Source organism: Canis lupus, chromosome 11 (genome assembly GCF_048164855.1).
Source record: "Canis lupus baileyi chromosome 11, mCanLup2.hap1, whole genome shotgun sequence".
NCBI lineage: Eukaryota > Metazoa > Chordata > Mammalia > Carnivora > Canidae > Canis > Canis lupus.
This window is the reverse complement of record NC_132848.1, coordinates 43,549,983-43,571,006: the sequence shown is the minus strand read 5'-3', so window position 1 is coordinate 43,571,006 and position 21,024 is coordinate 43,549,983. Positions and strand designations below refer to the sequence as shown.

Genomic DNA, 21,024 nt, shown 5'->3' with positions numbered 1-21,024 from the left:
GGCCTCCTCTGACTTTGTTCCTGACTGAAGAGTGTGATGGGAGATCCTGACTTTCATTCAGAAGAGGTGTTAAATGTAGTCATTATGAACCCACAGCTGAGAACCGTCAAGAGACAGTTTTGTTTGTTTTGTTTTTTTTTTTTTAGTCTGGCTTCTTTCAGTCATCATAATTATTTTTGAGATCTATTCATATTGTATAATTTATTACTATTTTATTACGTGGTAATTTTCTGTCATAGGGGTATATCACCATATATTTATCCATTCACATTTAATGGAAATTTCAGAAATTTCTAGTTCTTGGCTATTCAGTTAGTGTTCAGGTCTTTGAATGGACATATATTTTCATTTTTCTTAAGTTAATACCTAGGAGGGGAATGGCTGTGTTATATGGTTGGCTTGTATTAAACTTTTTGAGAACTTACTAAAATGTCTTCTGAGTGGTTATACTATTTTATACCCTCACCAGCAGTAAATGAAAGTTCAGTATGTCACCAACACCTGATATTGCCAACCTTTTAAATTTTAATACTGAAAGGAATAATATCTGTTTGTAGTTTTATTTTTTTTTAAAGATTTTATTTATTTATTCATGAGAGATACAGAGAGAGAGGCAGAGACACAGGCAGAGGGAGAAGCAGGCTCCATGCAGGAAGCCCGATATGGGACTCAATCCTGGGTCCCCAGGATCATGCCCTGGGCTGAAGGCGGCGCTAAACTGCTGAGCCACCCAGGCTGCCCTGTTTGTAGTTTTAACTTCCATTTTCTCGTTAGTTATAATGAACTTCTTGTCATGTGCTTTTTTTTTTTTGCCATTCGTATGTCATAATTCACTTTATCTGTTTTGTCTGGCTTATACTAATAACTTGTCTTTTTAAAAAATTACTGCCCTCAGGCTTATGATATCCATTTTTAACTTGCCTCTGTCTACTTTCAGGTAATACTATGCTATTTCACATATGCCATAAAAAACTTAATATAAATCCACTTCTCCCTTCTTGAACTTTGTCCAGTTGTTCCTATACATCTTACTTTTCCATATGTTATAAATCTCACAATACTTTTAAAATTTTTGCTTTAACATTCAGTTATCTTTTTTTTTTCAGTTATCTTTAAAGAGATTTAATAATGCTATGCCTTGAAGTTCACTAATCTTTTTTCTACTGTGTCAAATCTGCCATTAATCATATCCAGGGATCCCTGGGTGGCGCAGCGGTTTGGCGCCTGCCTTTGGCCCAGGGCGCGATCCTGGAGACCCGGGATCGAATCCCACGTCGGGCTCCCGGTGCATGGAGCCTGCTTCCCCCTCTGCCTGTGTTTCTGCCTCTCTCTCTCTCACTGTGTGCCTATCATAAAAAAAAAAAAAAAAAAAAAAAAAAAAAAAAAAAAAATCATATCCAATGTATTTTTAAGTCAACATTATAGTTTTCATCATTAGAAATTTAAAAAAATCTTTTATATCTCTACTCATCATGCTTGATATAGTATTTGAACATAGTAATAACTATTTTACTTTTTCAATCTATTCTATCATCTGTGTCATTTCTGGGTCTGCTTTGATTTTTCTTCTTCTTCTTTTTTTTTTAAGATTTTATTTATTTGAGAGAGAGAGAGAGCATGAGCATGAGTTGGAGGAGGGACATAGAGAGACAGAGAAGCAGACTCCCCTGAGCAGGGAGCCTGACTCAGGGCTCAATCCCAGGGCCCTGAGATCATGACCAGAGCCAAAGACAGATGCTTCACTGACTAGGCTACCCAGGCGCCCTGATTATTTTCTTCTTATTGATTGTATTGTCCTGCTTCTTTGCATACTTAGTAATTTTTGATTGAATGCTAGGCATTGAAGATTTTACCAGTTTGGGTGCTGGATATTTTTGTATTACTAAAAATGTTCTTGAACTGCTCTGCTACAGGGTTGTTACTTGGAAATAGTTGATCCTTTCCGGTTTTGCTTTAAAGCTTAATTAGTCCGAAAAAGGTTTACTGTAGGCCTAAATAGCTGGTCAAAACCCTCTGAGTACTCTTCCTGATGTCCCATGATTAATAAGTTTTCCATTCTAGCTGTTGAGAACAGCAGTATGTGCTCCAGCAGATAGTCACTCTAATCCTTTTGGCAATTCTCACTTTGACTTGGGGTAGTTTTCTTATGTGCTTATACTAATTGGTACTCAGCTGAAACCTTGAGGGAGACTGTATAGATCTCTAAAACTCTCTCTCTATATATCTATACCGCTCTAATCCCTTTGGTACTCTGACCTGCAAACTTGTGATTTACCTGGATTTCCAGCTCTATCTTCTCCATTCAGAGAGAAGACTGGGCTTTGCCTGTGTTTCCTCCTTGTAATGTCATGATCTAGAATCTTTCTCTGGACAATAATTTGGGAAAATTGTAGGGCTCACCTACTTTGTTTTCCATCTTTCTGGTATTTCTGTTCTTTGTTCTTTGATGTTCAATGTCTTGAATATTGTTTCATGTACTTGGTCCATTTTTTCTTTTTTTAGTTGTTCAGGAGGGAGAGCAAATCCAGTCCATTTTGTACTGAAGCAGATTTCTCTCCTGCTACATTAGCACCAATTTATAGATGAGTAAAGAGGGGATAGAAAGGTTAAGTAACTTTCCCAAGGGCACACAGATAGTGAGTGACGGGACTGGAATTGAATATAAATCTTTCAGACTTCCAAAGGGATGCTTTTAATCATAAAGCTGTTAAAACTCATACATAATATGAATTGATGTATTTTATAATTGCTGTGTTTATATGTCGATATTACATTAATTTTTCACAGAAGTTGCTTCTTTCTCTTTTTTCCTTTTAAAGATACATGTGAGGAACGTGAAGAACCAGTAATTTTAGTTTCATCTGCATTTGAAATTGATGTCCGTGCATGTTTTTTAAACCCAAATGAAGAGAAAGGCACTATAATTTGGTATAAAAATGACAGTAAGACACCTATATCTATGGAAGTAGACTCTAGGATTCATCAGCACAAAGATAAACTGTGGTTTGTTCCTGCTAAGGTGGAGGATTCGGGACATTACTATTGTGTCGTAAGGTAAGAAAGGTATTAATGCATTGCAAACGTGTTCTGTGTGCCTGCAAGAGTTAAGGATGGAAACATCTTTAATTATGCTGAATTCACCTATTTTGATTTATTTTAGGAATTCAACTGACTGCCTCAAAATTAAAATAACTGCTAAGTTTGTACAGCATGAACCTAACTTGTGTTACAACACAGAAGCAGTATTTAAACAGAAACTACTTGTTGCGGCAGATGGACAACTTGTGTGTCCTTATATGGATTCTTTTAAAAATGAAAAAAATGAGCTTCCCAAAATACAGTGGCATAAGGTAATTTTATATTAAATATGATATTTTACTTTTGCAGCAAATAATAGCTTTCTGCCTTAGACAATAAGGTGAATCTGCAGACTACTTTTACTTTGATGTATTGTTTCTTTTGCGTGGTGAAATTAACAGGAATTTTTTTTAGGGTTGTAAGACGGCGTACATTTAATTTGCAGTTTAAGGAAAGTCTTACTTTCTGTTAGTTTTATTTAATGAGATAAAGTCGAAAAAAGTATAGTAGAAATAAAGGATATTTAAAGATGAGGCTGATTATAAATTTAAAGTTTTTGAGAGATCCCTATTTATTATTAAAGATATTATTTTTTGGTTTTGTTAAAAACATTAAATGGTCCTTACGTAACTGAGTGGTTTCTGTAATTGTCTTAAAAGTGGATTGGCTAGCAGTCCATGGAGCACGTCATGTTTTGGTACCTTTGATATATCCAGTTTTTTGGCGCTTACATGGGGAATCATCTGGTAGAGGTAAAGAGATACAAAATAGATAATATCAATGCAGAAAGGAAGTACAGCATTACTAAGAAACTGGTATTAGCATTCTGCCCTCAAATATGTTTTCCTTGCAAAGTAAATTTGTCTTCACTTGTCTTCAAAGTGCAAGTCTCATAGGCATAAGAATGTAATATCCTGGGAATATAATTGTGACTATTGCCAAAAAAAATGCTGTATTAAAACTTGTACGCAAGAAACATAGTCATATATTCCTGTATGTACTGAGCTTGTGATCATGTGTCTGTGCAAAATAGAGGAGAAATAAACAGATGTATGAGGATTATTCTTGTAAATTCCCCTGAGGATTTTGATTCATATATGTTTGGATTTATATGAATATATGTACATATATATATATCTGTATCTGAACACACCACCTACACACACTACCCACATAAAACATTTGCCAGTGTGAAAAAATGGAGTTTCTTTTCCTGGTAGGCTGGGGAAAATCATTAATTGGCTTTAATTATGTCTTTCCTCTCCCTCCATCTAGGATTGCAAACCTCTGCTTCTTGACAATATAAACTTTATTGGACTGACAGATAGACTCATCATAGCGAATGTGACTACGGCGCATAATGGGAAATATACTTGTGGAGCATTTTATACATACTCCGGAAAGCAATATCGTATTACCCGGGTTATAGAACTTACTACTATAGGTAAGTCATAACTCCAATCATAGGAGTTTGAATCTGGGAAGGCCTGGAAACCATGATTCTAATATTACCTTCATTGTTCAGGGAGGAACCAAACCCAAGAGGGGCTCGATGACTTGCCAAAGGTCACATGGCTTTAGCTTTTTTGTTGCTAATATTATATGCATGTTTTGCATTCTTGCTTCAGATGCAGAGCTGATTAGACAAACATTAGGACCTGTGTTTTCCAACTGAAGTAAGAGCCTTTTTCTTTGGTATGGCTAACGATGGTTCTTCCAGAGAGCTCTGGGGTTCCCTGTGGCTGCTATAAGAAGAAGAGCAATTTTGAGCACTTTCACTTGGGAGGACTGAGTATCTAGCAGTAAGGAACACTGACTTGATGGGGTGGACACTAATGGGCTTTGGAATATGTTGCATTCCCAGAGTGCACTCTATCTCTTATTAGTTTCATGTTAGCTCAGTTACTTTACTTCTCTAAGCCTGTTTCCTCCTCTAAGATGATACAACCTTCCGAGGTTATTGGACAGATTAGAGATCAAGTATGCTCAGCTTGTGATCATGTGCCTGGTGCAAAACAGAAAAGAAAGAAATAGACATATGATAATTATTCTTGTAAATATTCCTGAGGCTTTCAGTTCTCTATTAACTATGTTTCACCTTAAAAGCTATTTTATAAGAAAATGCCCTCCTACAAATTACCTGGGGATGGGCAAAATGCTCAGCCTTTCTGTAAATATTAGATTTTGTAAGCTTTCAGTAATAGAAGAGTTGCTTTAACTAGAACTTTAAAAGTTAAAGGGGACCTTATTAGTAACTATCCTGAGACAACAGGTATAAATGGGGACTGCCTCAGGTAAACCCAAAATACGATCACCCTATGTATAGCTATGTTTTCTCAATTGTCTAATAATTTATATTTTGCAAACATTAATTTTATTGAATCAAAATTAACTCCTTGCCTGGGTCTTGCAAGCATCAGTGAATTATAATTTTCCACAGTCCTTATATCACTACCATCCTGAGTTTTTAGCAGCTTCTCTCTGACCATTGGGTACCTCTTCTTGGTCTGTCTTGACATACAGCAACCAGAGCAGCAGACAGAATTTTAGAGAGAACTAGGGAATTTTTTTAATTTTTATTTAAAAAAATATTTATTTATTTATTCATGAAAGACAGAGAGAGAGAGAGAGAGAGAGAGAGAGGGAGAGAGGCAGAGACACAGGTGGGAGAAGCAGGCTCCATGCAGGAAGCGCCATGTGGGACTCGATCCCAGGACTCCAGGATCACGCCCTGGGCTGAAGGTGGCGCTGAGCCACCCGGGCTGCCCAGGGAATTTTTTTAATAGGTCAAATATGTTTTAAATACTCTCTGTCTTCTTTTTTGGTCCCTTTTGTAGAAATAATATATTTAATCACAAAAGAGAGTATTAGAACATTGGAAACAAAACATATTTTGTTTTTGTAAAACAAATATAAAGGAATTTTAAAATATTAATTGAGCATTTACTATGCACCTGGCACTGTTCTAGGTATACATTAGGGAACAAAAGAGACAGTATCCCATTCTGATGGAACTTACTTTTTTCTTTTTCTTTTCCTTTTTCTTTTTCTTTTTCTTTTTCTTTTCCTTTTCCCTTTACCTTTCTTCTTTTTTCTTTTCTTTCTTTTCTTTTTTTCTTTCTTTTCTTTCTTGACTCTGATGGAATACTGGGCATTCCAGTTCATAATTTCTCAGGCTTGGCCACAGATCTACCTTTGAAGTCAATCTTCTTGTAAATAAAACTTAAATGAATTTCTGGAACTCCTTGATACTTTTCTGCCCATTTTCATAAATTATGCCAAATTGCTGGACATTCCACTCTTAGGTCATTACTACAATTACTAAATACAAGCAGGTATATCACTGGATGGTTCGTCCAGTGAATGCTTCATCCACAGAGGTACCTTTCCACAGCTATTTGTTTTTCCTGATTTGCTTTAAGAGAGGCACTTGTTTCTGGAATCATGGTGAGGTGTGTGTTTGTAGCACCATATTCGACAGGCTCAGCAGAGCCCACCAGGCTGGGTAGCATGTATTTGTGGTTTTGCTGTCGCCTGTGTTGGTCTCCTTCCTTCACAACTCTTACCTTCTGCCTCCTACTGTCTATGCCTTGGGGACTTGCGGGAATATCTGGCCAGATGCCATGTGGTATATTTTGCTAACAGTTGTCACCAGTCGAGATTCTGATCTGTAACAGACTAAGAAGCCCTGCGAATGTTTGTCTTTCAGAAGAACACAAACCTGTGAGGCCTATAATTGTGAGTCCAGCTAATGAGACAGTGGAAGCAAGTTTGGGTAAGTGGGCTCCAGTCAGGATACGCTGAAATCATTATTTTGAACTCATGATTAAGATAAACTCTACGTTTACTTCACATAACCGAAACCGTTTACCAAATAGATCTATAATTAGTGGGCAAGTGGCACAGATTATATCTTAAAATTTTTCTTTGGATTTCCTGCCTCTCATGGCAGAAATCTAACCATGTCTGATTTGTCCACCCTCACTTTCCTGTGGGTCCTTATAAAAGCATCAGCCAAAGGCTAAGTTCAACAGAACTAGAAATGAAAAATGTAATTTATCTGAGTGGCACAGGATGGATTTCTTTCTTTTTTTAAAAAAAGATTTTATATATTTATTCATGAGAAACACACATAGAGAGGCAGAGATATAGGCAGAGGGAGAAACAGGCTCCCTGCAGGGAGCCTGATGTGGGACTCGATCCCAGAACCCTGGGATCATAGCCTGAGCCAAAGGCAGATACTCAACCACTGAGCAACCCATGCATCCCCAGAATGGATTTCTTAAGACCAGAGTTAGGCTTTTAGACAGAAGTGTACAATAACAGACCAAAAAGGAAAAGTATTTTTCTGGAATGACCATCAAGTCAGTGAATTTTTTTATTTCAGGAACAAAGGCACAATCTTAGAAGCATCCAGACCTACACTATATAATGCAATAGCCAATAGCTGTATGTGGCTATGTACATGTAAATTTAAGTTGAGTAAATTAATTAGTTCAATTAAAAATTAGCTCTTCAGTCACATTAGCCATATCTCAAGGGCTTAATAGCCATATGTGGCCAGTGAGTTCTGTATTAGCACAAATATAGAACATTTCTGCCTCCACTGAGAATTCTATTAAAAACCATTGGTCCAAACATAAAAACAGATTTTCCTATTGGAGGACCAAAAGCCAGGCTGGAATACAAAGTTCTCTTCTGTAAAAGTACCTGCATGAATACCTTGAATGATTGTACAGAGATTAGAAGGTAGAAGTTTGTGACGAGTGGATTCTGTACTTGGCCAAGTTGTTATTCCTGGTGGAAGGGAATATAAAGACATTCGTAGATATGAACAAAGATGTGAAAACTCACAATTAAATATAGACCAATAGAATCTAGAGTAGTGTTTCTCAACCCTTTTCTTCCTCATTAATGCTCCCCTGTAGAGCCTAACAAGGCACTTACCTCCCCCAATCCTCTTCCCTTCCTCCTTCCTCAGTTGTAATGCCCAGATAGATATCTGTTGATGTATCGTGGCACTTGGAAGGGCCACAAACCTTTGCAAGATCTAGGATTTTCTTGCCCTTTCCCCAAGAACCACTTTTTGCCCTGTTGGCTGTAGCTTCTATTAAGAATTCATGTTCTAGAGGTACACGGTTTGGAGCTCTCAAGTTCAGGGGGCAGTGATCTCTAAATCTAAAAAAATAGCTTCATATAAGAAAACAATTATTTCAATATATCATGTTGGTGAGATGCACACATCACCCTGTCATATGATTCTCCTGAAGGGTTTCAAACAGGCATTTGCTAAGATTCAATGCCAATTACCAATAAAATAACTTAGAACAATAGGAGCTGGGGGATACTTCCTTAAGTTAATAAAGAGCATCGATTGAAACCAATAGTCACTAGCATTCTTAATGATAAACCACTATAGTGTTAGACCTTCTACAGGCATAGACCCTCTTGCTGAAGCCAAGAGCAAGACAAAGATGCCCAAATAACTTTACTTAACATATTCTAGAAACACCCACTTGATACAGTCATACATTGAAAGAACCAAGGCAGGCCTACTGTAAAGGACTTTATTATTATTTTCAGATCACATAATGTATGTATTACCCTCAAGAGCATTACGGGGGAGAAGTTAGGGTTAGTATATTATTAATGGGCCAGATACAAAATTAATATTCTAGGTGTAGTGGAAGTCCCTCCGGCTGTGGTGGCGTGCTGTGGGGAAGAGATGGATTTGTAAATCTCCGAGCGAGGTCCTGCCTCCCCGAGGCCACTGCTGTGCGGATGAGACTCTGGGTGAAGCCATCATCACCATGTCTGACCAGGAGGCAGAACCTTCAAATGGGGATTTAAGGGATAAGAAGGAAAGAGCATGCATTAAACTCAGAGTCATCGGACATGATGGCAGTGAGATTCACTTTGAAGTGAGGATGGCAGACGACACATCTCCAGAAACTCAAAGAACCATCCTGTCAAAGACTGGATGTTCCAGTGAATTCACTCAGGTTTCTCTTTGAAGGTCAGAGGATTGCTGAGAATCACAGTCCAAGGGAGTTTGGAGCGGAGGAAGATGTGATGGAAGTTTGTCAGGAACAAATGGGGTCATCCCATGAGTTTAGATATTGTTTTTATCTTTTCTTCTTTCCCCTTGGTCCTTTTTTTTTTAATTTTTAAAAATAGTTCTTTTGTCATGTGCTATTCAAGATATAATTAAAGACTGGCACCTCACCTCCTTAAAACATCTGGTGATTTGAATTCCGGTGTCCATCAGTCATTAGAATTTGTTTTCATGGTGCTGAGTGTTGGTGATGAAACCTCAATACCCTTCCTGTTGCCCACTCCTTTTTACAAATTACGTGTGTGCACAGAGGGGCCGCCTTTTCCAGGACTATGTGTCTTCAGGCTTGTGGTAAATAAGACCCACCAGTGCTAGTGCTCATCATGGCTTCCTAACTGGCCCTGACGGCAATCTGACACCTGACCGCTTCCCTCCTGAACTTATGGCTCTCGGTGGGAGATGGAAGTTCCTCAGAGAACTGACCTGTGGAAAAATGGCCTTTGCTTGACTTAAAGCTGCTTTTAAAACCTGAGGGTCTGGCCCCAAAGAAAAGGAATATCAGATTGGAGTCGAGGTGGCAGAAAGATGGTGAGAATAGGGACTGACTCCAGTGATGGCTTCACTGAAGAGAAAACATTAAGATTAAAGAAAAATCTTCTCAGAAGATCTCTGAAAACTCCTGATTTTCATAAGCAGTTAATAAAGTTATTCATGCAGAAGTATATGCAACAGAACACTGCTTTTTTAAATTTTATTTGTACTTCTTTTTCATCTGGGGATATGGGTTTTAAATGTACATTGTCTAAGCCAACTTCATTAAAATAAACAAAATATTTGTAACAGCAAACAAATGAGTAAAATTAATTACCATTCTAAAATGGTAAACTTGTTCGGCAGTAACCAGCTAGAAAACATAATGGGGAAAGAGCTCCTATTTGCAACATGTCATAGAGATGTCTATAACATTTCTTAGCAAAATCTTTCAAAAATATATAAAATTTATAGAGGAGAAACCCCCTCCCCAAATTCTGACCTATATCTCAGGAAAATTGAGATTTAAATCATATATATTGATGAGGAGTGGGAGCTATGTTGTTTCCAATGGGGAGAAAATTGGTTCTTAGTGGAAAAAAACCTAAAGCAATATGCTGTTTGTCTGTGGTATTAAAAATTCATGGGGGAGGGAGGCAATTAGGATAAAAATGTCTTAAAAGTCTCCAAAGGGAACAATAATGAATACAATCTTGATCAACACTAATTTAAGGAAAACTGTAATAGAAGTGTATGTTTTTTCTTATAGGGAAAACTGGAAATTGTAAAGACAGAGACTTAAAATTATAGTTCTGATGGAATTCCAATAAAAATATGAATGGGCTCAAAAGTTGGCGAGAGATTCTAAAAATCACCCAGAGGATTAAAATGATGAGATTATTAAAACAATATTTGGAAGAAGAGCTCTAAGTAATACTAACATTTACCCCAAAGCTGAAATAATTAAGATTTTAGTACAATTGGAATCAGTATATACATTCAGATCAACCAAGAAAGTCACAAATAAATAATTTATTTTCTGATAAAAGTGGCATTACAAATTGTTACTCAGTAAGTGGTTCTGAAAGGATCAATCAGCTATTTGGATAAAAACATTAAGTTAAATCTCTCCCTCACACCATACCCATTTATATTCTAGACAGAGTAAAGAACTAAAACAATCAAAACAATAAAACAAAGGGGAACATTTTATATATCTCAGTGAAACATACATGGATATTTTTCTGATTTGGTGGTAGAGCTTTAGAAAAAAACTGTGAGAACAGATAAAACAGAAATTTGACTGAATAAAAAAATAAAAATATCTACACCAAAGAATTTCCCTAAACAAAAATGAAAATGAAAGCAATGAACTCTGAGTGGTATTTGGAATAGTTTTCATGCATGATAAAGAGTTAATATCCTCGATGAATAAAGAGCTCCCACACGGCAGTGAAGTTAAATGAGAATCAACTAAATAATAGACAGTGGGTATAATAAGCAATTCGTAAAGGCAAATGAATACCAAACTTATAAAAGACACGTTCACTGTGATTTCAAGAAATGCAGATGAAAATTTAAATGGAAATTTTCCTTCTCTTTTTGGGCAATGACAAAAATAATTGGAATCTGGAGATTTGGGGGTTAGAAGACAATCACATACACTACTGGACAAAGTGTGGGCATGTACAGCCTCATTTGGCTTTTTAAATATGTATCTCACTCAATTCTACTTCCAGATTCAAAGTAGTACTTCAGGATATGTATAGTATTGATGATGTACAAGAATGGTCATTAGAATATTAATCCTAATAATGAAAAACTTAGAAACAAATTATGTTTAGCAATAGGAAAATTGTTAATCATAGTATATCTGTATTATGGAATACTAAGCAGCCATGAAATGGCCTGTTTTGGAAGGCTGGTCAAGTAAGCTGGAATTCCCAATATACAATATTTACAAATAGTAGACAACACTTCATTTAAAAAATTGCATGTGAAGAAAAAATTGCATGTGTACATAGAGAAGATAAGGAATAAGATACATGAGTTTGCTAATCATGGTTTTCTCCAAGAGGTAGGTTTAAGGGCAATTTTTGTTTTCTTTGTACTTTTCTATAATTTAAAATTTTTATTCAATAGCCTCTTATTAATCTAGGTAGATCAGCTAAAAATCAATTGCTATGATTAAAAATACATTGCTTCGCAGGATCCAAGCTACAATTGCTGTGCAACGTCAGTGGCCACTTTAGTGACTTTGTCTACTGGACGTGGAATGGGTCATCAATTGATATAGAGGACTCAGTGCTGGAGGAGGATTATATACCGTAAGTATGCTAAAAGCCACTCACACAACAGAGGTATTTTGGTATTAAATTTCATGTCATGAAATTTATACAGCCTTGATGGTTTAATTGAATAGCAAAAGTTAGTTGATTGGCCCTTGATCCTTTACTGCCCATATTGAGTTTTGCTGAGCTAAACAGGATTTATAAGTTCTTAAACACTTAAGGTAAAAATACATGACATTGTGGTGTAAATTCCGGACCACTTGGAAGGCTTTCTGTTGAATTTAGATAGATATGTTACAATATCCCAATGAAGCAACTTTCCTGAATTACCCTTCATGTTATTCTGTTTTTTAAGCAGTTTAGGAAAGACTCATTAAGTGGGATGGAGAATCTGGCACTCCACCTCTCAAGTCTCTAGTGGCTTTCTGTTTCCTCTCTAGGGATCAACTCCTGACTCCTTAGCATTCTCCTTGGTCATCTGCTCCAGTCTCCTCTTGTTTCATGTATTCTCTGTGCCCCCATGACAACCAGAATGCCCATCCATCTTTTTTCTTCTCGGAGGCTGGTAATTTTATTTTGATCTCTGCTACTGGGCCTTTTACTGACAGTGATCTTTGGGCTATGAAATCTCAGATCAGGATAGCTAACAGCCTGATTATTATCCCTGTGCATAGGGCTGGTGATAATTTCTGCCATAATTCATGTGGTGGATAAAGAGATGAACCATGTATATGTGTCTCAGTTGTAGTTTTACTTAAATAACTTTATTTATTCTCTCTCTTTTGAACAGAGTGGAAAATCCTTCAAAAAAAAGAAAGAGTACAATCATCACCATGCTTAATATTTTAGAAGTGGAAAGTAGATTTTATCAATATCCCTTTACCTGTGTAGCAAAGAATACAGATGGTATAAGTACAGCATATATCCAATTAATACATCCAGGTAAACAACAGAATATTTGAAATGTATTTATGGTTCACTGTTGCAATGACCGTTAGGTATATAGTGTTTTCTTTGCCTGGAACACTTGAATTCCTCTTAACCTGGCAAACTTCTATTCTTTCACTTGTCAGCTGGACTGTTTCTTCTGCTAGGAAGCTTTCTGTCCTCTTGCCTGCCCTTAACAAACTCTCTGACCACACAGATGAGATTATTGCCTCTGTTATATACTTTCAGAGAACTCTATGTCCCTGTCACAATATTTTTCATACTTAGTTTTCTTTACTTGACTTAAATTCTGTGATGGTGCTGACCATTTATCTTACCAATCATCCTATTTCCAGAGCTAGTAGTGACTTAAGTCTGCTATATCATAGGTATTTAATGAATATTTTTTGGTAAATGACAGTATAATGGATGTACAGGAGAAGCCTAAATATCTACATTCCAGAGGGGATGTCAGAAGTTATTGGTTTTCTTCAAGTATATAATCAGACACAATATTGAAAATATTTGTTAAATAATGTGATTACTTGTAATTGAATTAAATATAGGGTCCTTATGGATGTGTACATGGAAGAAAATTTTAAAACCTAGAGACAAACTATGAGAATTAGTAAACAAATTTAGCAAGATCACTAGTCTCTCTACATGTAAACATATATATATATATATATATATGTATACAGTGTTTCTATGTATGTCTATAAAATACCAACAATAAATAGAAATTAAATTTAAAAGATTACATTTACAGTAGTATCAAAAATTGTCAAATACTTAGGAAGAAATCTAGCAAAGGCTCTTCAAGACCTCCATGATACAAACTAAAAAAAGATTACCGAAATAAATTAGAGAAGAGTTAAATAGGTGTAAGGATATACAATGTTTATAGATTGAATAACTCCATATTATAAAGATGTCAGTTCTCCCCAAATGAATGTGTAAATTCAAAAAAATTCCAATGAATTTCAACAGTATTTGTGCAAGTGGGGGTATGTGTTTGTGTGGGTGCATTGTTGTAGGCAGGTTTATTCTAAAAGTATCTGGAAATGTAAATGGATGAGGCACCTGTGTGGCTCAGTCAGGCATCTGCCTTTGGCTCAGGTCATGATCTCAGGTTCCTGGGCTGGAGCCTTGTAGGGCTTTCTGCTCAGCGGGGAGCCTGCTTCTCCCTCTCTATCTGCTCCTCCTGCTTGTGTTGTCTTTATCTCTCTGTCAAATAAATAAATAAAATCTTAAAAAAAGAAAGGGATAAGGATAATCAAGGTAGTCTTGAATAAAAACAATAAATCTGGAAGATTTACACTACAGATATCATGATCTTGTGTGAAACTGCCATAATCAAGACTATAAAGGTGAACTATCCATTGGGCCAATTGGATATTGGTTTGGAAAATGGCATATATCTTCATTTCTATTTCATACCCAAATAATCTGCAGATGGATCAAAGACCCAGATTGGGAAATTAAAATAATAGAGCTTTTAGATTCTCTCTTCTGGGTGCCTACATGGCCCCTGACATTTAGAAGGCACTTTTTCTTTTTTTTTTTTCTCTACACCATACCCCCTTACCTCTTCTTCACCTTGCTTCTCTGCCCTTCCTCCACTGCAATCATTGGATGAATGATTAGGGAGTGAAGGTAGGAGAATGTGGAAGAGTGAAACATTCTGTATGGCATCCCTAAACGCCTTCTTTCCTTTTCCCTAGACTTCAACTTCCACCACCTGACTCTTCTGCTTCCAGAAACTTTTGTAGGCTTTTTTTTTTCTTTTTCTTTTTTTCTTTTGTAGGCTTTTGAGTGAGTTTGACTTGCTTTATTCTGAAGTGCTCTATCCTATAGTCTTTGGCATTTTTTTCTGTTCATTGTATACGGTGGACCCTTGAACAACATGAGGGTTAGAAGAACCATCACCCCCACTCCCAGTCAAAAATTCGAGTATAACTTGAGTCCCCCCCAAACTTTACTATGGATAAACTACTGTTGACCAGAAACATTACTGATAACATTAACAGTTAACACATATTTTGTATATTATGTGTATTATATACTGTGCTCTTAAAATAAAGTAAGCTAGAAAAAAGAAAATGTTATTAAGAAAATCATAAGGAAGGACACCTGGGTGGCTCAGCGGTTGAGCATCTGCCTTTGGCTCAGGTTATGATCCTGGGATTGTGGGACCAAGTCCTGCATCGGGCTCCCTGTGGGGAGCCTGTTTCTCACTCTGCCTGTGTCTCTGCCTCTTTCTCTATGTCTCTCAAGAATAAATCAATAATTTTTTTTTAAAAAAGAAAATCATAAGGAAGAGAAAATACATTTATAGTAACTGTTATAAAAAGAAACTACATATAAATGGACCCATGCAGCTCAAACCTATATTGTTCAAGGGTCAACTGTGTTATAATATTTAGGTGGAAATTTAATACAGTGCACTTCATTCAGTTTTATGTGGTATCAATTCTAAATGGCTCTGTGCATTACTATGCTTTATTAAGTGATGATAATGAATAGGTTGATACTATCTGGGATTTGAGATTGCAGACCAATCCCAAATAGTTTCTCTGGGATAATAATATTTAATTTGGTATGCCCCAATTTTTAATTCTTTTGGTTCTAATATATTTTTTCCTCTTTTCCGCTATAGTGCCTGATTTCAAGAAGCACATGATTGGTGTATTTGTCATGTTAACAGTAGTGATTACATGCTCTGTTTTCATCTACAAAATCTTCAAGGTTGACATTGTGCTTTGGTACAGGGATTGTTGCTATGAGTTTCTCCCCAAAAAAGGTACAATGTTGTATTCTATGCAATAATTCTTTGTTGGAGAGAGGGGATAGTTAAGGGATGTAGAAGATAACTGAGGGTTTATACTTAAATTTTAAAATGAAATATGGCATATACACGAATAGTAGTTATTCTTGTATGTAATTGGAGTTTGGGGACTGAATAGACTGCATGGCATTGTTTTCCAAGTTGCTGCTTTAGTGTTCGTAACGGTGGGATAAACAGGCATTTACAGTGTCTGTTTACAAATCCAATGTGCATTATTGAGGGCCTGCTCCATGCTGGTTAGGACATGGATGACCCCATGATATGCTTTCAGAGGAAAGAAATGATTATTTTCATGCATCAGGGAAACTCTCCCTTTCTCTTTTGTTTCAAATTTGCAAAAAAAAAAAAAAAAAAAAAAAAAAAATTAATACTACAATTATAAATAAAAGAAAGAATGGATAGACTGCAGGGCTGAGACACCGGGGGAGAAGATAAGACCAGGGAGTGAGATGTAGTTCCCAGAGCAAGAGGTAAAGAATCTCTGCACAGGTCACCTGGGTGGGTCAGTGGCTGTCTGCCTTTGGCTCCCAGGTCGTGATCCTGGGGTCCTGGGATCAAGTCCCGCAACAGGCTCCACAGAGGAAGCCTGATTCTCCCTCTCTGTATGTCTCTGCCTCTCTGTGTTTCTCCTGAATAAATAAATGAAATCTTAAAAAAAAAAAAAGAATCTCTGCACATGAGGTGGCCATTCAGTAATATAAGAATACCTTCACAGTAAAACGTAATAAATAGAAACTTGTAGGAGAGTAACATTTTAAAAAGTTACTGTATTTTTGGTATTGCTGCTTCATTCATACTCACACACAAAAATTAATAATTCATCCTGAAATGCATGTTTGGGATACTGACTTTACCAAATCTCTTCTTTTTTGGACCTAAATATTTTATGTTTTCACCTCTAGCTTCAGATGGAAAGACCTATGATGCATACATACTATACCCAAAGACCCTTGGGGAAGGGTCCACCTCTAACTCAGATATTTTTGTGTTTAAAGTCTTGCCTGAGGTCTTGGAAGAACAGTGTGGATATAAGCTGTTCATTTATGGAAGGGATGCCTATGTTGGGGAAGGTATGTGTGTCATGGAAAAAAGTAAAAGTCTTTGTTGTGAAAATAATTGCTAAAGTTAGGTTTCACCTTTCTAGAAGAATTTTGATGTATTCAGACGTGGCAGTGTTAAGAACCCCCTCTGGTGCTCGCTTCGGCAGCACATATACTAAAATTGGAACGATACAGAGAAGATTAGCATGGCCCCTGCGCAAGGATGACACGCAAATTCGTGAAGCGTTCCATATTTAAAAAAAAAAAAAAAAAAAAAAAAAAGAACCCCCTCTGTGGGGCGTGATGAAGATTTTCACATCTATTAAATGCAAAGTACTTACTTTTACTCATATTTTGTTGGTGCAAGAATTAACTAAGTTTTTTTTTGTTTTGGAAAACTTCACAACTCGTTAGATCCAATAGTAACAACTTTCTCTCTTTACAACTGAGAGAGCAAGAGAGTGGAATGGGAGTGGAAGAGAACAAATGGTTTAATGTTTTAAAATTTCCACCTGAAGTATTCTGAGTCCTAAATGAGATATTCAACTCTTGTAGGTCAGGTTTTGAGCTGGTCTATACAATTGGAAATTTTTTCATCTTAATTCAGATGAGATAAAAGAAGGGGCACCTGGGTGGCTCAGTCAGTTAAGTGTCTGCCTTGGGCCCAGGTCATGATCTTGGGGTGTTGGGATGGAGCTCCAAGTCAGGCTTCCTGCTCAGCGGGGAATCTGCTTCCTCTGCCCCTACCCCTGCTCGTGTTCATGTGTTCGCTCTTTCTTTCTCTCTCTCTCTCTCATAAATCTTTAAAAAAAGATGATAAAAAAAGTGCATTAGAACACAAAAAAGATGGGATGGGAAGAATCTTGTGGGGTTTTGGTTTGGGAGAAAATGATTGTTAATTGAAATTTTACTTACTCTTACTCTGCTTTGTCTTTTTCAGACATTGTTGAGGTAGCTAATGAAAACATAAGGAAAAGCAGAAGACTGATCATCATTTTGGTCCCAGAAACATCAGGATTGGGCTGCCTGGGGAATTCTTCTGAAGAGCAGATAGCAATGTACAATGCTTTTGTTCAGGATGGAATTAAAGTTGTCCTGCTTGAACTGGAGAAAATCCAAGACTATGAGAAAATGCCAGAAACCATTAAATTCATTAAGCAGAAACATGGGGCCATCCGCTGGTCAGGGGACTTTAGCGAGGGATTGCAATCTGCAAAGACAAGGTTCTGGAAGAACGTCAGGTACCACATGCCGGTCCAGCGGCAGCCACCTTCATCCAAACACCAGTCTCTGTCCTTGGCCACCAGGCCAGACTCGAAGACGCTGCAGAGGGAGGTGCAGGTGCCTCTCGGGTAGCAGGGAGAAGCTTGGCCAAGAGTTCCTTGGGTGACTCTTGTCTTCTAGCACTGCAGGCTGGGCTGTGCCCCCATTGACTGTATAGTCGTAAAATGCCACCTGTAGCGTCGCTTACCCCTGAGGTCACCTGAAATCGGATTGTTAAGGGAGCAGGATGTGGTGACAGTAGCAGGTCAGCACAATTCAGAACCAAGGGCTTGGAAGTCCTTTCAGAAGGCAACAGATGCCCTGTCTGAATGCTTGAACTGCCTGCCGGGAACAGGCGCCAGGACAGAAAATGAGAGGAATGAACAGGCAGGAAATATTTAGCATCTATAAACGGTTTTACGAAGTTGTCTACAGTCCACAGATGGGGCCGTGGCGCAGTCCGAGGATGGCACAGCCCCTGGCCTCAGTGGCTCCCCTCGGGGGTGCTGCCTGCAAAGTGAGACTGGTTATTTCACAGAGGAAGGTAGAGAAGTATTCTTGGAGAACTTTCCATCGGCTTTGCACTTTCCATATGCATCGACGGCCAGCCATCAGTTTCCAGAGACCAAATTTCATTTTACAGACCTTTAAAATTCCCATTTCAGGGGCAAAAGGGATTCGTCAGGATTACATGTGTTTGAAATAACCTCAGCGTTCTGCTGGAGAGAGGGAATTTCAAAAGCGGGAGTAGCAGAGGCTTGATCCACCTCGGCCTGCCTTCCCCCTGCAGTGATCATCCCGTTCTACCCTCCTCTTCTGCATTCCACTTGACTCATGGCTTTTTCTGAAGCACAATTTCCAAGTCACTTCCTCCTTCCTCTCCGTCACACACCTGGCCCACGGATTAGCCGCCCTTCAAAAAGTGCTGCTCTAAGCGCCTCCTGCCTGGGCAGGGCTCCTCCTGGTTGAGGAGCGAAAGCCCGAGATGCCCCACTTACATGTCACCACCACTGCCCCACACCCCCAGTGTGTGTGCACAGCTGTCCCCTCACTGCCCATGCTGGGAATCCCCAGGCCAGCTCTGTGCTCCTTCATCCTGCCCCCAGTGCTCCTACGCCACTGCTTCTCCTTCCTGTCTCCTCTGACCAGAACGCCTTCTCGAATTTTCTCTAGCCGACCAGAGCTTTATGAAATTCAAAATTTACTCCAACTCTTGTTTCTCCAAGAGCTCTCCCCAAGAAACTGCCCTAAGGCACCTGCTCTCTCCTCTTAGTCTGGTAGCACTTGGTCTGCTGGCAGCCACTCAGGAGAAGGCTGTTCTGCTTCCAGCCAGAAGCCTTGCTCTCCACGCGGAGGCCGTGGGTGTGTCCCTTGGTCTGGGTGCCTTTGCAAGGAGTGTGCCCACCTGACAGAGATTTGGGTAGGGCTTTCTTGTTGAAAAATGTTCACAGATTGTCATTCTTTAAGTTTTGCAATCATTGTAATTTGATAAAGTAAGTGACTTTTTTTTTTTTTTTTAATTCTATTCTTCGTGAGGTCGGAGCAGGGCTTAGAACTGAGTTGCTGACTTCTGGTGCGGTGACTTCAACATTCGACTTCAGGTCAATCCATGTCCCCTTCAGCCCTACCCCCAGCGCTTTTGTGAGAAGAAATGATTGTTTCCTAGGATGGTGGCTGAGTCTAGGAAGGCTCTCACTTAAGAAAGCAAATTCTAAACTTTAGTGTGTTGGAATTTACGAAAATTATGTTGTTTTTATGAAAAACGTCTCTGCTTTCATATCTTCTTTCCCTGAAAGGTAGATATTTCTTAGGGAATTACAAATGAAACCAAATTGGTTTTTTTGGTATAAGAAATTTTTTTTTTTAAACTTGATGATAGTCGTTAGAGAAACCCTGGAAAGAAACCCCTTGCTGCGGGCCACGTGCCCCATTTTAAATGGCAACGAACATGGGCAGGCCCTGTGTTCTTTATATTTTTAATGATTAATGTTATGAGTGAACACAGACTTATACAGTATATTTTTTTCTCCCCAAAATGATTGGAGCTAGACAAAAACAGTTGAATTCTCTGCCTCTTCTCTTACCACCTGCTTTTTCCTGGATCAGATCTGGTAACATTGAGTAATGGCTCTGTTTTGGAACTGCTGTTTAAAAAAAAAAAAAAAGTGCCTTATTTTTATTTGGCAGAACACACGGGGCTGGGGCGGAGGTGGGGGGGCTGTGATGCCCCCCAAAGACCTATCAGATGCTCAAAACATATGTTGCTGACGATTTTTAGTCTGTCATCTGTAAAATACACTTGCATGTGTAGGCCAAGAAAGCCAATTCTGAAACTTAGAATTAGCAGCAAAGTTGGCCAGAAAGTAAGGAGTGGGGAAAACATTCCAGAATTACTGGTGGCATTGCACTTGGAATTTAGGGAGGGAGAAGAGTCAAGGGATGGGTCCTGGGCCAGGAGGAGCCCCAACCGGAAAGTGCATGTCCTGGTGTCACTCCCATTTCCCAGGGGAGGATTCCAGAGGAAGGAGCTACACTCCTGGTTCTCTGGGAACTTCCTTTGTTTTATTGTTTTCCCTGAAAACCTCCTTTAAGCCCTTCCTTTCAGGACTTCCCCATTAATTAGATTTCACCACATTATCTGATGGTGATTTTTTTTTTTTTGGTCAGCCTAAGTGTTTGAAGGGAAGTTTGCCACAAAGCATTTCACTCCCAGTTCTTAAAGCTGGCTTAGCAGAATTTGTATTTTCCTTCTTCCACCTCTCTTTGTGTATTTGTGAGGAGAGAAAAGGTATTGAGCCATTTTTTTTCCCGGTGGTATTTTTGATAAATTATATTTTTACTGATTCATGATGAAGAATTTTAGAAACTTGTTTGTATACTTCTGAGCAGATAGCAAGTATTTTTGTATAGTAAAACACCAGATTCATGTACAGCATGTATCACTAATCAATGGACTGAACTTAGTTTTCCAATAAAATTGGCAAAACCTGG

The 21,024-nt window shown here is 38.2% G+C and overlaps 1 protein-coding gene, 1 non-coding gene and 1 pseudogene across 9 annotated transcripts in view; all 3 read left to right on the top strand.

Annotated features, from left to right (window-relative positions):
- IL1R1 (interleukin 1 receptor type 1) overlaps nt 1–21,024 on the top strand; it is a 70,804-nt gene extending 49,780 nt beyond the window's left edge. For all 8 annotated transcript variants that reach the window (XM_072844424.1, XM_072844425.1, XM_072844428.1 and 5 more), the window contains 9 exons: nt 2,820–3,054; nt 3,161–3,350; nt 4,354–4,522; nt 6,788–6,853; nt 11,874–11,991; nt 12,746–12,897; nt 15,542–15,685; nt 16,633–16,800; nt 17,711–21,024. In XM_072844424.1, the coding sequence (XP_072700525.1) occupies nt 2,820–3,054; nt 3,161–3,350; nt 4,354–4,522; nt 6,788–6,853; nt 11,874–11,991; nt 12,746–12,897; nt 15,542–15,685; nt 16,633–16,800; nt 17,711–18,126 (1,658 nt within the window). In that variant the 3' untranslated portion in view covers nt 18,127–21,024. The remainder of the gene's footprint in view (nt 1–2,819; nt 3,055–3,160; nt 3,351–4,353; nt 4,523–6,787; nt 6,854–11,873; nt 11,992–12,745; nt 12,898–15,541; nt 15,686–16,632; nt 16,801–17,710) is intronic.
- On the top strand, nt 8,758–9,984 carry LOC140643068 (small ubiquitin-related modifier 1-like; annotated as a pseudogene).
- On the top strand, nt 16,922–17,028 carry LOC140600564 (U6 spliceosomal RNA). The gene has a single exon (XR_012003762.1). It is a non-coding gene; the product is annotated as a U6 spliceosomal RNA (small nuclear RNA).